The sequence below is a fragment of the Caretta caretta genome, chromosome 6, assembly GCF_965140235.1.
Source record: "Caretta caretta isolate rCarCar2 chromosome 6, rCarCar1.hap1, whole genome shotgun sequence".
Classification (NCBI taxonomy): Eukaryota; Metazoa; Chordata; order Testudines; family Cheloniidae; genus Caretta; species Caretta caretta.
This window is the reverse complement of record NC_134211.1, coordinates 73,897,260-73,912,344: the sequence shown is the minus strand read 5'-3', so window position 1 is coordinate 73,912,344 and position 15,085 is coordinate 73,897,260. Positions and strand designations below refer to the sequence as shown.

General features: G+C 41.9%; 1 protein-coding gene across 13 annotated transcripts in view; it reads left to right on the top strand.

The window, feature by feature from the left end:
• The window catches only part of RYR3 (ryanodine receptor 3), a 564,793-nt gene that overhangs the window by 190,724 nt on the left and 358,984 nt on the right, over positions 1-15,085 (top strand). For all 13 annotated transcript variants that reach the window (XM_075129723.1, XM_075129725.1, XM_075129722.1 and 10 more), the window contains exons 17-19: positions 1,693-1,826; positions 3,273-3,514; positions 8,200-8,392. In XM_075129723.1, coding sequence (XP_074985824.1) covers positions 1,693-1,826; positions 3,273-3,514; positions 8,200-8,392 — 569 coding nt within the window. The remainder of the gene's footprint in view (positions 1-1,692; positions 1,827-3,272; positions 3,515-8,199; positions 8,393-15,085) is intronic.

Genomic DNA, 15,085 nt, shown 5'->3' with positions numbered 1-15,085 from the left:
AGTTCTGACAAGCAGTTTGAGGGAATTATGCAGCATGGATTGATTTAAATCGAAGTGAAATCAATGGGCTTTAGGTTCCTAATTTGCATATGCGCTTTTGAATATCCCTCTGGCATCTCTCTGTATCTTTAGGTGCCTAAACGCTTATGAAAATCTGGCCCTGTGTCCTTTGAGATTTTCAGATTGTAGATCTCATCTTGTCCCACCTTGTTTTCCTCTTCACTGATTGGAAGAAGAAAACAAGCTTTCCTGTTTTTTCAGGTCCTAATTCATTTCTCAATTTTCCCAAATTAAGAAAATGTTTTCTCTGTACCTGCAAACTAAACTGAAACCAAAGTAATTAAGCCAAAAGCTTTACTACACAACAGAAACACAAAGTACTTACATTTGGAAAAAAGTAAAATAAACAAATTCATCCATTGTAAAGACTGAAAAATAAACAGAGATACTTATTTAATATAGTGCATGACATCAAGACATATTTACAAAGCTTGAGTTGACCTCAGAAGCTTCTCCCCCTTCTGGATACAATTAAAAGAGAAGCGCCCTTTAACTCATTAAAATTTCAGGAGGTCTTTTCGATGCACCATATTTTTGGTTCTATTTTGAATGATTTTAATAGATTATAATAAATGTAGAATTTAACATAGGTTATCATACTTTTAAATTTAACTTTAAACAGGTTTATTTTTAAAAAGAAAAATGTATTAATTAAAAAATCTGATGTAAATTTTGTAAAAATGATCGTTTTCCTTTAAATCATTGTTTTTTTTTAATCCACCCTGAAATTATGGTCAATTGCATGAACAGGATGTAAGTAATATACACATCCTGTTCATATTTAGTACCTCATTCTCATTTAGAGTATGTGTACCCTTCAAAAAATGTGTGTGCATAATTTGTGTTAGCTAATCCTTGTTACATAACCTGAATTAAATAGCAGTAAAGACACAACTCAGCTTTTTACTTGGGTTAACAGCTCAAGTCAAACCTAGGCTGCCATGTAGCAGAGTTAAAAGCAGAGTTGCTGTGTCTTCACTACTATTTTAATCCAAGTTAAGAACATGGCTTTTTTTTTTGCAGTGTAGACATACCCATACATTAAGGGCCCTTTACACTTCTCTGACAGCTTAAAGGGAATTTAAAGTGAATGTAAACATCAGTGGCCAGGTAGAATAAATGTAAAGATCGACTCCTTTGTCTTATGTTTTGAGACTATATTCTGAATTAGAGAAGTAAGCAGTGTCAGCTCATAATCATGAAGAAAAGCAATTCTGATAAAGAGAGACCCTTAACTATTCTCCCCCCTTACACCACACTGTTCCATTCCCCTACTCCCCTGAACCTTAAAATCTTTTACTCCAAACTCTAACTGAACATAAACTAAGTGCCACAGATCTTATAGGAAGAACTATTCTTGTGAGATTTGTAAGCCATCTTTAGGATTTATAATCCTAAAGTGTTTTATATAGGTATAAAATCAATAGGAGCTTGTTTTAACTTATTTGATGTCAACTGTCACTGCTACAAGCTGTGTTCAGATCATATTTAACCAAAAATCTTAGAAAAATCACCAAAGTTTTCATCTTATATTTCTCCAGTCTCCTGCATATTTTGAAAGGGAATTAAATTGAGATCAGGATTGTATTGTAAACAGTTACGTTTACTTGACTGTACCCTGATCTGTTTTAGGTTCTTGATGTGCTTTGCTCTCTGTGTCTCTGTAATGGAGTTGCAGTGCGTGCCAATCAGAACTGTATCTGCGACAATCTACTCCCCCGAAGAGATTTGCTCTTGCAAACCCGTTTGATTAATGATGTGACAAGGTATAGTGCAGTGTTTGTTTTGTTGCTATGTTTGCAAATGAACAGAGCTTTAGCATTTAGTATTACTTTAAATTAAGAAAATACTCTGTTTTATTCTGGGGAGAGAAATTTTTTTATTAGCAATCACTGAAAGACATACTCTTTAGGAAACTTTTTAACTGTTTTTTAAAGTTTCATCATACTAACAATATAGGAAATGTTCTGGAAACTGTCTTGGAAGAGAAACTGCTTGTTCAATTCCCACTTTAAAAAAATGAAAAATTGATTATTTATATAATACCATAAGTATACAAAATACAATGCTGTATTGTAACAAGGTTGATGCAGGGCCCTCTTGGACATTGGTGAGATTTGCAAACAAATAACAGGTCCGTTAGGGAGAAAGGATCAAGACAAAAAATAAGTCCAATACAATAGTGTAATGTAGTACAAAAATTGTGTATTATATAAAAGGAATCAATATTCTTTTTCCTTCTCCATGCACACTAGCTAATAGTGTACTATTTTCAAATTAGGAAATTACTATTAAGAGGTTGATAGTTAATGATTATATATATTATTTATTAAAATTTGAACCTCTAATCTGAGCATACTTATGATATCTGGCCTAAATTTCTAAGATTTTGGAGTCGGCATTTGAGGGTTTCATATCCGGGTCTCTTCACTGTTTTGGCACTTCTAGCCAACATCTCCTCAGTAATGTTATTCAGATGAATCCCATTCCAGTTATCAGTTGTCCAGTGGACAGCAACGTGCATGATGAGTGAGACATCACTCTTCCATGAGAGAGTGAAACTAACTTCTCTTAGGCTGGTCCAAAGCAGGGCACTCCTGGATCAGCCTAAGAATATACAGTATGTAAGCATATTGTAAAATAATTTGTTTTATTAAGGATTTTATTTCTTCATATCTCAACCCCCATCTTTTGGTATCAGGAAAATAGAAACAATATTGTTTTTCTTTTTATAGGATTCATTTTTCCTTCATGCATAGCACCCTGGACTTGTTTGTTATTCAGTTCAGCTAAGAATTTGGCACAATTTCTTTCTCTATCTTTTATTTATTAGTAGTATTATTTATTATGCAGACATACAAAGTCATAAAACAGATAGAATCAGTCTGGACAGAAGTTTACATGATGTGTCTCCACATCTGAACTCAGGTGTCATATTTGCACAGTGCCAGCACATCCCTCGGCCCATGCTGCTTCACGCAGCCCCCATTGGCCTGGAGCAGTGAACTGTGGCCAGTGGGAGCTGCGATCAGCCGAACCTGCAGACACGGCAGGTAAACAAACCGGCTCAGCCCACCAGGGGGCTTACCCTGGCGGGCCGCATGCCAAAGATTGCCGATCCCTGGTGTAGTGTAATGTCATATTCCAGTGTTGCAAGAAGCCAGGAATACATAGTACAAAATGTACAATCAAATGTATCTCTTCTATTCTAGCATGAGGCCAAACATATTTTTGGGGGTTGCTGAGGGCTCTGCACAGTATAAGAAGTGGTACTTTGAACTAATAATCGATCAGGTAGACGCATTTTTGACGGCGGAACCCACTCATCTACGGGTTGGCTGGGCCTCTACATCAGGTTATGCTCCTTATCCTGGAGGTGGAGAAGGATGGGGTGGCAATGGTGTTGGTGATGACCTCTACTCCTATGGTTTTGATGGCCTTCATTTGTGGTCTGGTAAGTACTCTTTAGGCATATTTTTCAATTATTCTTACCAATAACCTTCTAAAAATTAGTATTCAGGAATAATATATCCCTAAATATTACTCCCAGGTCATCATTACTCCATTGCATGCTATTTTGCAATGAGCCAGATTCCACTCTCCAATGCACAGGCTGGATTATTCTGGAATTCTACCTCTATAAATGGAATCAAATTCCTAGGCCATTGTTTTTATATCTTGTCATTATCTAACCTAGTCTATTTTCTATCTACATGGGGACATGTGGTGCACTGGATCCATGCATGGAACTCCCATTGACATAAATGGAAGTTCTAAATGCAGATCTACAGCAATAAGGGCCCTTAGCGTGCCTGAGATTAGCAGATTATTGAATTATATTGTGTGTGGGATAACAAAGAACACAAATTAATAATATTCAAGATCAGTGAATGTTACCTTACTGTGTAATCCAGTATTTCATTATGATACCACATAATGGAATTTCTGTTTTATTCAGTTAGGGTTTTTCAGCACAATTTTCTAGGTTATAAAAAAGCAATGTTAAAAGAACTATATTCTGTTTGCAAAGTCAAGCACTCAAAAGTTAGAAAATGCCAGAATTAAGATTTCCTGTACAACCTTAATTGGCCCACTTGTATGTGCACATTGCAATATAGTCTTTCATGGCATGATCACACATTTCATTTTCACAAAACTCCTGCCTCATCCAGTATATGGGATAGACCCTGCTCACTTAAAGAGCATCTATAAAATCTTTCTTGTTCTCCTTGTTCACTGTGTGGGTCATGCCTTATTTATTGCACATTATTCAAACACTGCTCAGAAGTTAGGATTATTAATTTCCTCATGGGCTTGTCTATCATCATTAAGTGATCCATCCCATCACCCATTCCCAGCATCTGGCAAACAGAGGCTAGGGACACCATCCCTGCCCATCCTGGCTCATTATCTAGTTCTTTTTGAACCCTGTTATAGTCTTGGCCTTCACAACAACTTCTGGCAAGGAACTCCACAGGTTGACTGTGCATTTGTGAAGAAATACTTCCTTTTGTTTGTTTTAAACCTGCTGCTTATTAATTTCATTTGGTGACCCCTAGTTCTTGTGTTATGAGAAGGAGTAAATAACACTTCCTTATTTACTTTCTCCACACCAGTCATGATTTTGTAGATCTCTATCATATCCCCTTTTAGTAGTCTCTTTTCCAAGCTGAAAAGTCCCAATCTTATTAATCTCTCCTCCCATGGAAGCTGCTCCATACCCCTAATCATTTTTGTTGCCCTTTTCTGAACCTTTTCCAATTCCAAGAGATCTTTTTTTTATATGGGGCAACCACATCTACACGTACTATTCAAGATGTGGCTGTACCATGGATTTATATAGAGGCAATATGATATTTTCTGTCTTATTATCTATCCCTTTTTTAATGTTTCCCAACATTCTGTTGGCTTTTTTGACTGCCGCTGCAGATTGAGTGGATGTTTTCAGAGAATTATCCATAATGATGCCAAAATCTCTCTCTTGAGTGGTACCAGCTAATTTAGACCCCGTCATTTTATATGTATAGTTGGGATTATGTTTTCCAGTGTGCATTACTTTGAATTTATCAACATTGAATTTCATCTGCCATTTTGTTGCCCAGTTACCCAGTTTTGTGAGATCCCTTTGTAGCTCTTCGCAGTCTGCTTTGGGTCTAACTATCTTGAGTAGTTTTATATCATCTGCAAATGTTGCCACCTCACTATTTAACCCTTTTTCCAGATAAAAGTGTTCTATAATGCTAAGGACTCTTGGAATGCTAAGTGGGGAAAAATGATATGTGATCATATAATTAAAGATTCTATCATAATGCAAACTCACAAGGGGTCTGAAATAGGGTTGCCTGTACAACCTTAATTCTGACATTTATGACCTTTTGTGTGCTTGACTTTGCAAGTTTAATAATGTTTTTTTAATATATGTTTTTGTGTGTTATATGATATAAAATACATACATGGATGCTTCCATATCCATTTTACTTTTTATGCTTCTGTCATATAAACTTATCTCAGATGGTGGAAATAATGGTGAGGAATTTTTGTGGGGATGCCCATCTTTAGAATACTGCAGGAAAAACATGTTGAATAAATTATTCCATGAAAAAATGACAAAAAGTACCAAATAGCATATTCAGTGAGTACTATTAAAGCAACTTTATCCTTACTTCACTGTCCTGAGTTATACTTAACGTAAATTATGAGAGTGCTTCCATTTGTATTCTGGAAAGATATAAAATCTTGGTCCAGAATGTTGTAGAGGGCAACAACTGCAGTAGATACTGCTCTTGTGAAAGCAGTTTCAGGTTTTACACAAGACTCTTGGAATAAACTGGGAGAGATGCTTTTGGGAGTGGTTAGTGCTTTGGATTCATTTAACTAAAGATCCTAGTTAAATGCCTTAATGCCAAATGTATATTAAACCAAGCTTCTTGGTATCTTAGGACACACAAGTTAGTATTGCTGAAAAAATGTATTATTTTTAGTCCTTCAAATGTACCAGTTTGCCTTTTTGTTGTGTTAAATATTAAAATAAAATGAGGATTTTCAAAAATGATGAAATGGGAATATGCCAGGATGATTCTTATAGCCCCAAGTGGGCAAGACAACCTCCAGATGCTCTTGATCCAGACTATAGTGACATTACCTCTTGTACACAACCTACTATCACTGAATTGTGGCCAAGTTCTCGACCTTAGCCCTCTCAGTCTCCACCTTACAGCATGGATGTTGAATGGCTAAACCCATTGGAGAGGGGCTGCTGTCAACAGGTTCAAAATATTCTCATCAGTAGCAGATAATTTTCCATTAGGGTAACTTATCTTGCAAAATGGAAGAGATTTTCTCTCTGGGCCACTTGGCTCCATCATCAAAAACACAGGTTCACAGTATCTTGGAATACACATTGCATTTGAACAATTCAGGCCTCTGTGTAAGCTCCATAAAGATTCATTTGGCAGCCATCTCTACATTCCACCTTCTCATTGAAGGATGTTTGCTCTTTTTGCATCCCATGGCTGGAAGATTTTTAACAGGTTTACCTGGGGGTTTATCCTCCTCTTTGTTAACACATTACCCAGGATTTTAACTTGATATAGATAAGGCTCATGGGACCACTGTTTAAGCTACTGGTCTCCTGCTCTTTTCTTCAGCTGTCTGCAAAGACAATGTTCTTTTTAGTGCTAATATATGCTAGAAGGGTGGGAGAGTTGAAGGCTTCGATGGTGGGATCTCCATCTTTTATAAAAATACATTTCCTTTAAGACCTCACCCTAACTTCCTGACAAAGATGGTATTGGGTTTACATTTGAATCAATTGATTAATCTACAGAAATTCTTTCCAAAGCCTCATAACCATAAGGTTGAAGACACTTCACACACTAGATGTGTGACTCTTTCTATGCTGATCGGACTGTGATCATCTCCAAAACTGTTTCTAACATAAACAGAAGAGAATGAGAGGTCAGGCAGTTTCTGCACAGAGGATCCAGAAATGGATAACTCTTTGCATCACGATTTGTTATGAACTGGCTACCTCTGTGGCACTTTTAATTAACATCCCAATCATGGAAAATTATAGAGCTGCTACATGGTCTTCATGCTGCCACCAAACATTATGCTATGAGAGCTTCCAGAGCTGATGCTGACTTTGTAAAATCTGTCCTTCTGCCTTTATTTAAGAATAATTCTAATTCCCGCCACCTAAAGAATTACTGCTTGGGATCACCAGAAGTAGAATATATTTGTGCACAAACAATCGAAGGAGAAAAAAATGGTATCTTAACTATACAGTAATGTGTTGTGCACATATATTTTCCATGAACCCACCTTTGTGGTCTGACATCACCGAGATACTAGTTTAAAGGAAATGGGAGGAGGTCAGGTGACTTTGCTCTTTTCATGCCTGTTGCTGAGGGCATAGATACACAGGGCACGTGCACCGCCCCAAGAGGTACTGCCAGGTAAACATCTCCGACTCACGTGCAGTGGGTGTGCACACACCTGAAATGGAGTATATATGTGCACAACACATCTTGAAGAACAACAGTTATTGCGAAGGTAAGTAACCATTTTTTGTGGTTACTTGGAAGTATGAGAGTTATATCCCCTCTAATTTTATTTAGTCCTCTAACTGCAGATGCTCTCGTTATCCCTATAAATATTTAATCCTGTCCATGAATGAAGTTAATTATAATGCAGTGGGAACTCTGATATTTCATGAATAACTGAAATAAGACCTAAGTACTTGGGCAGTAGGTACTAAAATTATCTGCCAATCACTATTAGCTTTATACAGGCAAAGGCTTTTGAGTTAGGTCATGGTATGAGCACACATTGCCTGAGCTGAGTATATTCCTTTTTGCTAACAGCTTCAGAGGTCTCAAACAATTTGCTCAGTTCACGCACTGTTCTGCCACTTATCAGTCTGGAGAATGTAGCTCATTGTCTGTCTCTTAAAGCAAAAACAGTCACAAAGCAGATGAAGACAAGGTTATGTCTTCATGTCTGAAAGAAAATAAATTATTTGAAATAGCTTGTGAGGCTGTCAAAATATTTGTGTCGGTATAGTTGCTATTCTCTTGCTAACCCCTTAAATACAGGAAATTGTTCAAAGCCTTTCTCCCCTAACTCCTTTCTCATCAGGTCGAGTACCCCGAGCTGTAGCATCTGTCAATCAGCATTTGTTGGCATCTGATGACGTAGTTAGCTGCTGCTTGGATTTAGGGGTGCCCAGTATTTCATTCCGCATTAATGGGCAACCTGTACAGGGAATGTTTGAGAACTTCAGTGTCGATGGACTTTTCTATCCTGTGGTGAGCTTCTCTGCAGGTATCAAGTAAGTGCTTGATCTCTTCCTATTAATATTTTGGGCTTTTTGCCATGCTGTCATGATGACATGTTTAACATATATGATTTCTTTTATTTTATTGCTTAGATACTCTACTACTTTCAGTCAGGGAAAAATACATCCATTTGTTTGGAGACTAGTTGGTATGGAGTTGGAACGTGGAGCTTTTGATCTCTTGGTGATTGATTTGACAATGACTGAAATCATTATCATTCGATGGCTTTTTGGTGACTTAGAGGAAGTTAGTTTGGTCTCACTCCAATTATCAGTGGACAAGTATCCACTTCAGAAACACAGCACCACAACTGGCATTAACTGAAACTTTGTTGGCAATCTCAAAAAGAGGTGAAAAAATAAATTATCATGAAGACTAAACTCCCTTCTCACACTACAGAATTTGAAGAACAATAGTGCTGCAGTATGGGAAACCTTATATACTCTACTGCTCATTCTCCATGTGTTTTATAGAAAAAAAATGAAGATGTTTGACTTCAGAACTGTCAGTCTGGCACCTTTCACCACACCTAAACTCAGTTCCAAAAATATTTTTCAAGTGTGATTCTACTCTTAAAAGTCACTGGGTAAAAATAGTATACTCTTTCTTAAGAGAGCTGATTAAACTGTTAAGTCTGTTTACTTCAGTGACTAAAATAAATTACTAATATTAGCATTGTTAATATTACAGAGCCAGCATAGTAGACAGTAAGGTGGATTCTATTCTGGCTTTTCAATGATCTCAGAATTGTTACCTAAATTTCCAATCAGTTACACCTGTGCAGACCCGTTAGGCACAGGAAGCTCTGGGGGCCTCATTTACGCTTTATTACTGTTTTGATTTGCAAGTAGGAAAGAATGAAACCTGACTTTCAGAGCCCAGGATCATTCTGCAAGCAAGGAAATAACTGAGAGGGTGTGATGGTGTGTAAAAGCTCTCTGCTGAGCTAAGATAAGAAGGGATTAATGGCTTGGCCTGAAGTTCTGTGGTTCTTGCAACACATGCAAGAAGTATCAAGCCTAGAGGGAATAATCAGGAAAGGAACCAGCAGCAAAGGAAAATAACAAGGTGCAGAGGGCATGGGCACCTTTGCAGAAGGGGAATCTCTCTATAGGCCTGGAACGAATTGAATCCCACAGTTGTGAGACCTACATCTCACCCAGAATAGAAAGGAAGAGCAGTGGGGCTTACATTAGGGAAGAAAAACTCAGGCTACAGATGATTCATCCATTTAACAATTAGGAAAAGTGGCTAGGTTTTCCTGAGATAAAGGAAGTCTGAGGACCAGCTGTATGTGGGCTTTTCCCAAGGAGCTGATTTCACAAATGTTATGAAATGGGAGAACTCCCAGGCCTCTCCAAACAGAATAATCAGAGGGCCTGGAAAGAGATGAGGAGTGGGAGTGGGTTTTACTCTCTCTCTGGAACCGACATTACTCTCTACCCAATTTAGGGCGTAGATGGACAAAAGCTAGTTGAAAATTTTCAGAAGGAACAGTTTTCCACTGGAAAATGCTGATTCAGTGGAAATAAGCCATTCTGTGGGAACATTCAGGAGGAGCACACTTCATCAGCCTTTCTGATTAGCTCCTCTGTCTGGAGGACTTCTCTCTGCTCTACTCTGGGGAAGGATGATGCAGGACCACGAGGCCTCCATCAGGGGGCCTCCAGACCTAGTCCACTCTGCCACATGCTTCCTCCTTCAGGCTTGTGTCAGTGGTTCTTGCACCCATCAGTCAGGGCATACTCCACTTGGGCTGCTTCTGGCTCTCTTCAGCCTCTGGCTCTTGGGCTACCTCTGCCTCTGAATCTGGCCTTCTTTGGCCTCGGGGTCTGGCTCTGGCTCTGCCCAATAAATACTTAAAATCTTGCCTGTTTTCCGCATCTGCCTCTGGCTCTTGCTCCCTTCAGCCTCTGCCTCTGTTGTTTTACTGCTTTTGCCTCTGCCTCTGACTCCGGCTTCATTGTCTTACTGCTTTCTGCCTTGGCCACTGGCTCTGGCTCCCCTTCAGCCTCTGGCTTTGTTGTTTTACTGCTTTTGCCTCCGCCTCTGCCTCTGGCTTCAGTGTCTTACTGCTTTCTGCCTCGGCCGCTGGCTCTGGCTCCCCTTCAGCATCTGGCTCTGGCTTTGTTGTCTTACTGCTTTCTGTCTGGCCCCTGGGCCTCCTTCAGCGTCTGCTTCTGGCCTCACACAATAAAACAGTTAAAAGCTTGCTACAGTAAAACAGTTAATTCTAACCTAGCCCCCTTTAGACAAGATCGGTCTGAAGATCCCGCTTCTGGTACCAGAATGTAACAGGGTCGGCACCTACCTCTCACTGGTGCCCCCTTTCTCTGGTCAATATGCCTTCAATCAGTTTTTTTCATGGGGCAGCACCCACCTCTCCCAGGTGCCCCCCCCTTTGGTTGGTTGATTGGATGTAAGCCTGATTTTGGTTTTAGTTCGTATATCGGGGTGGCACCTGCCTCTCATGCACAACCTCCCCTCCCACAGCTGATGGTTCTCTTGGCGAGTCTTCAGTGACTCAGTCCTCCGGCCGAGCCACATATGTTGCCCCCCCCCCTTCCGGAGTATACAGGCCAAGTTCTTATCTTGGCCCTGGTATGGGACCATAGCTCTAAGGCTTCTCCCAGAGGCACTGCCTTCTTCAAGCACCTAGCTGGGGCCCATCTCAGTACCCGCAACTGGTGGTGTTTCAGCAGGCCTCCCAGACCAGCAAGACCTATCTCGGTAGCCTCGCTGGCCTGGCCAGGTTCGGTGTTCAGTCCCACTGGGCTTCAGCCTGCCTGCACTGACCTTCCACTGGTCCTGCTGCTCTTCTTGCCAGCCAGGCATCCAGACTTCAGCAGCCTTCTCTGGGCTTCAGTCCTGTCTGCAGTACTGCTGCTCTTCCAGCCAGCCAGTCACCCAGTCTTCATTCCTTGAACTCCACACAGCAACTGAAATTCTCTGCTCTGCTGCTTGTCTTTTATATAAGGCCCTTCTGGCCCCAGATTGGCTGCTCCATGAGCCCCTCTGATTGACTGTTCCTCTGCAGCCACTTTAGGCTGTCAGAAGGACTTCTCTCTGCTCTACTCTGGGGAAGGGTGATGCAGGGCCATGAGGCCTCCAGCACGGGGCCTCTGAATCTAGTCCACCCTGTCACACAGCCCCACAGACTTTTACCTCTGGGCAATATTGCCACAGGCTGATGCTCCCAGGTTGAGACCCCAGAATCCCTGACAGCCTCCTATATCTTTTCCTCCTCATCCCAATCTCCTGACTCCTCAAAGAATCAATCCTGAAGCACTTGCATGAGAGGAAGGTGATCAGGAACAGCCAGCATGGATTCACCAAGGGAAGGTCATGCCTGACTAATCTAATCGCCTTTTACGATGAGATTACTGGTTCTGTGGATGAAGGGAAAGCAGTGGATGTATTGTTTCTTGACTTTAGCAAAGCTTTTGACACGGTCTCCCACAGTATTCTTGTCAACAAGTTAAGGAAGTATGGGCTGGATGAATGCACTATAAGGTGGGTAGAAAACTGGCTAGATTGTCGGGCTCAACGGGTAGTGATCAATGGCTCCATGTCTAGTTGGCAGCCGATATCAAGTGGAGTGCCCCAAGGGTCGGTCCTGGGGCCGGTTTTGTTCAATATCTTCATAAATGATCTGGAGGATGGTGTGGATTGCACTCTCAGCAAATTTGCGGATGATACTAAACTGGGAGGAGTGGTAGATACGCTGGAGGGGAGGGATAGGATACAGAAGGACCTAGACAAATTGGAGGATTGGGCCAAAAGAAATCTGATGAGGTTCAATAAGGATAAGTGCAGGGTCCTGCACTTAGGACGGAAGAACCCAATGCACCGCTACAGACTAGGGACCGAATGGCTAGGCAGCAGTTCTGCGGAAAAGGACCTAGGGGTGACAGTGGACGAGAAGCTGGATATGAGTCAGCAGTGTGCCCTTGTTGCCAAGAAGGCCAATGGCATTTTGGGATGTATAAGTAGGGGCATAGCGAGCAGATCGAGGGACGTGATCGTTCCCCTCTATTCGACATTGGTGAGGCCTCATCTGGAGTACTGTGTCCAGTTTTGGGCCCCACACTACAAGAAGGATGTGGATAAATTGGAGAGAGTCCAGCGAAGGGCAACAAAAATGATTAGGGGTCTAGAACACGACTTATGAGGAGAGGCTGAGGGAGCTGGGATTGTTTAGCCTGCAGAAGAGAAGAATGAGGGGGGATTTGATAGCTGCTTTCAACTACCTGAAAGGGGGTTCCAAAGAGGATGGCTCTAGACTGTTCTCAATGGTAGCAGATGACAGAACGAGGAGTAATGGTCTCAAGTTGCAGTGGGGGAGGTTTAGATTGGATATTAGGAAAAACTTTTTCACTATAGGAGGGTGGTGAAACACTGGAATGCCTTACCTAGGGAGGTGGTAGAATCTCCTTCCTCAGAGGTTTTTAAGGTCAGGCTTGACAAAGCCCTGGCTGGGATGATTTAACTGGGAATTGGTCCTGCTTCGAGCAGGGGGTTGGACTAGATGACCTTCAGGGGTCCCTTCCAACCCTGATATTCTATGATTCTATGATTCTGTGACTCAGCATCACGGTGAGATTTTGCATCCGGTGCTCAGCTCCCTGCGTCTCATGGCATGGATGCTTCATAGTTAGATGAGGAGAAGGAGGAGGAATGATGTTCGGAGGCAGTCCAGCAAAACTTGCTTAATAGTAGAAAGTCCTCCACCAGAGTGGCCTATTTGGCCAAGTGGAAGCAGTTCTCAATGTGGTTGCTAGCCCAGGGAGTTCAGTCACCAGGGATTAAAGAGATCCTCTGGGCTGACCTAGCCCCACCCTGTTATACCTCCAGTTAATGCCAGTTCTGGAGGGAAAAGGAAAAGAAAGTGTGGCTCAGTTTGGGGCTGACTGGCAAAGGGGCAGGAGCTAACCCTGAGGGGAAGGATCACTAACCTGCCTGCCAATGCCACCATCTGAGAGGAAGCACTGTCTCCCAACCACAGGAGACTCTGGAGGAGTCCAGCACCAAAGAAAACTGAGGGGTGAAGCCTAGGGACATTGTGGGGCTCGGCCTCCCCAGTGTGCAGCCAACTGCCTGAAGCAGTCTGGGATTGTGACGAGGTTCTGTTCAAGGCCCACAAGAGGACCCTACAGGAAGCAGGCCACCCAATTAAGTGGACTAGAGGGGCCATGCTCCAAACAGAACAGATTGGTAGGAAGTAGCCCAGGACTGGGACCTGGTGAAGAGGGAGGGTCTAGGTTCCCCTACCTTCCCCCCTTTCCTTGAAGACTGAGGACCCACAACCAAGTAGGGGACCAAGAACCATGCACTCTAACCAGTAGGTTGCCTGGGCCTCCGGACCACTCAGTAGAGATGCCTTGAATTCAGGACATCTTGGAGTACCTGTTGCACCTTCAGTCTTCCGGTCTTGCACTTAGTTCATTGAGAGTCATCTGGCAACGATTTCTGCATTTCATCCACTCATCCATGAGAAGTCAGTGTTTTTTAACTCTGTGCTTGTGAGGTTCTTGAAATGAGTCACTTGTAACCACCCACTGCTAAAAGAACTACTGTATTTCCTTTGTGGAACCTTAATGCTGTCTTAGCTGCTCTTATGGGACCTTGTTTGAGCCTCTGGCAACTTCTTTCTCCCTCTGTGTCAGAAAACTGCTTTCCTTGTAGTGATCACATCTGCAAGGAGTGTGTGCGAGTTGCAGGCTTTGATGGCAGAACCTCCTTACACACAATTTTCCAAAGACTGTAACCCTGCAGCCGCACCCTAAGTTTTTTATCTGAAGTTATTTCTCTTGAACCAAGTTATGTCTACCCTACCAGAGTTCTTCCCTAAGTCACATTCAGCCCCAGATGAGCAACATCTTCACACTTTGGCTATCAGGCAATGTTTAGCTTTTTACCTGGGTAGAACTAAATCTTTCCATTCTTCATCTTGTCTGTTTGTTTCATATGCAGATTGAATGAAGGGGCAAGCAGCCTCCCTGTAGACAATCCCCAGGTGGATACCTTCCTATATCATGACAGCATACAAAGTACCTCAGATTGCACCTCCCCATAGGCTGCAAGCTCATTGCATGAGCGCCCAGGCAACATCAATGGCATTTCTAAAGTGATACTCCTATACTGGCATTTGCAGGGCTGCCACTTGGTCCTCTACATATGTTACACATCACTATTGCATCCAGATCAGATGTGAACTTTGGGAAGGTAATCCTGCAGTCCTTGGTTAAATAGCCCACCTCCTGCAAGTACTGCTTGTGAGTCACCTACATGGAATACATGGCTGCATCTATTCAAAGAAGAAAGAATGGTTACTTACTTGTACTGTAACCTGTTCTTTGAGTTGTGATGAAAATGCGCATTCCACAACCCACCCCCATCCCCTATGTATCAGGGACTGTGATCTGGATGTTGAGTACGAAGGAACTAAGGGTGGTTGGAGCAGCACCACCTTTATATAGCCAGGATGGGACTAGGGCCACAGGGTGCAAGTACTACCCTTATGGGTACTGCTAGGCAAAGTTCTCCAGTTTTGGTGCACTGGGCACTCGCATACCTACATGGAATACGTGTCTGCATCCCATCTCAAAGAACAGCAGTTACATTACAGGTAATTATTGCCACATCAAAAGATTCTTAGAGAAGTCTCACTCATTCCTCTTGTGATA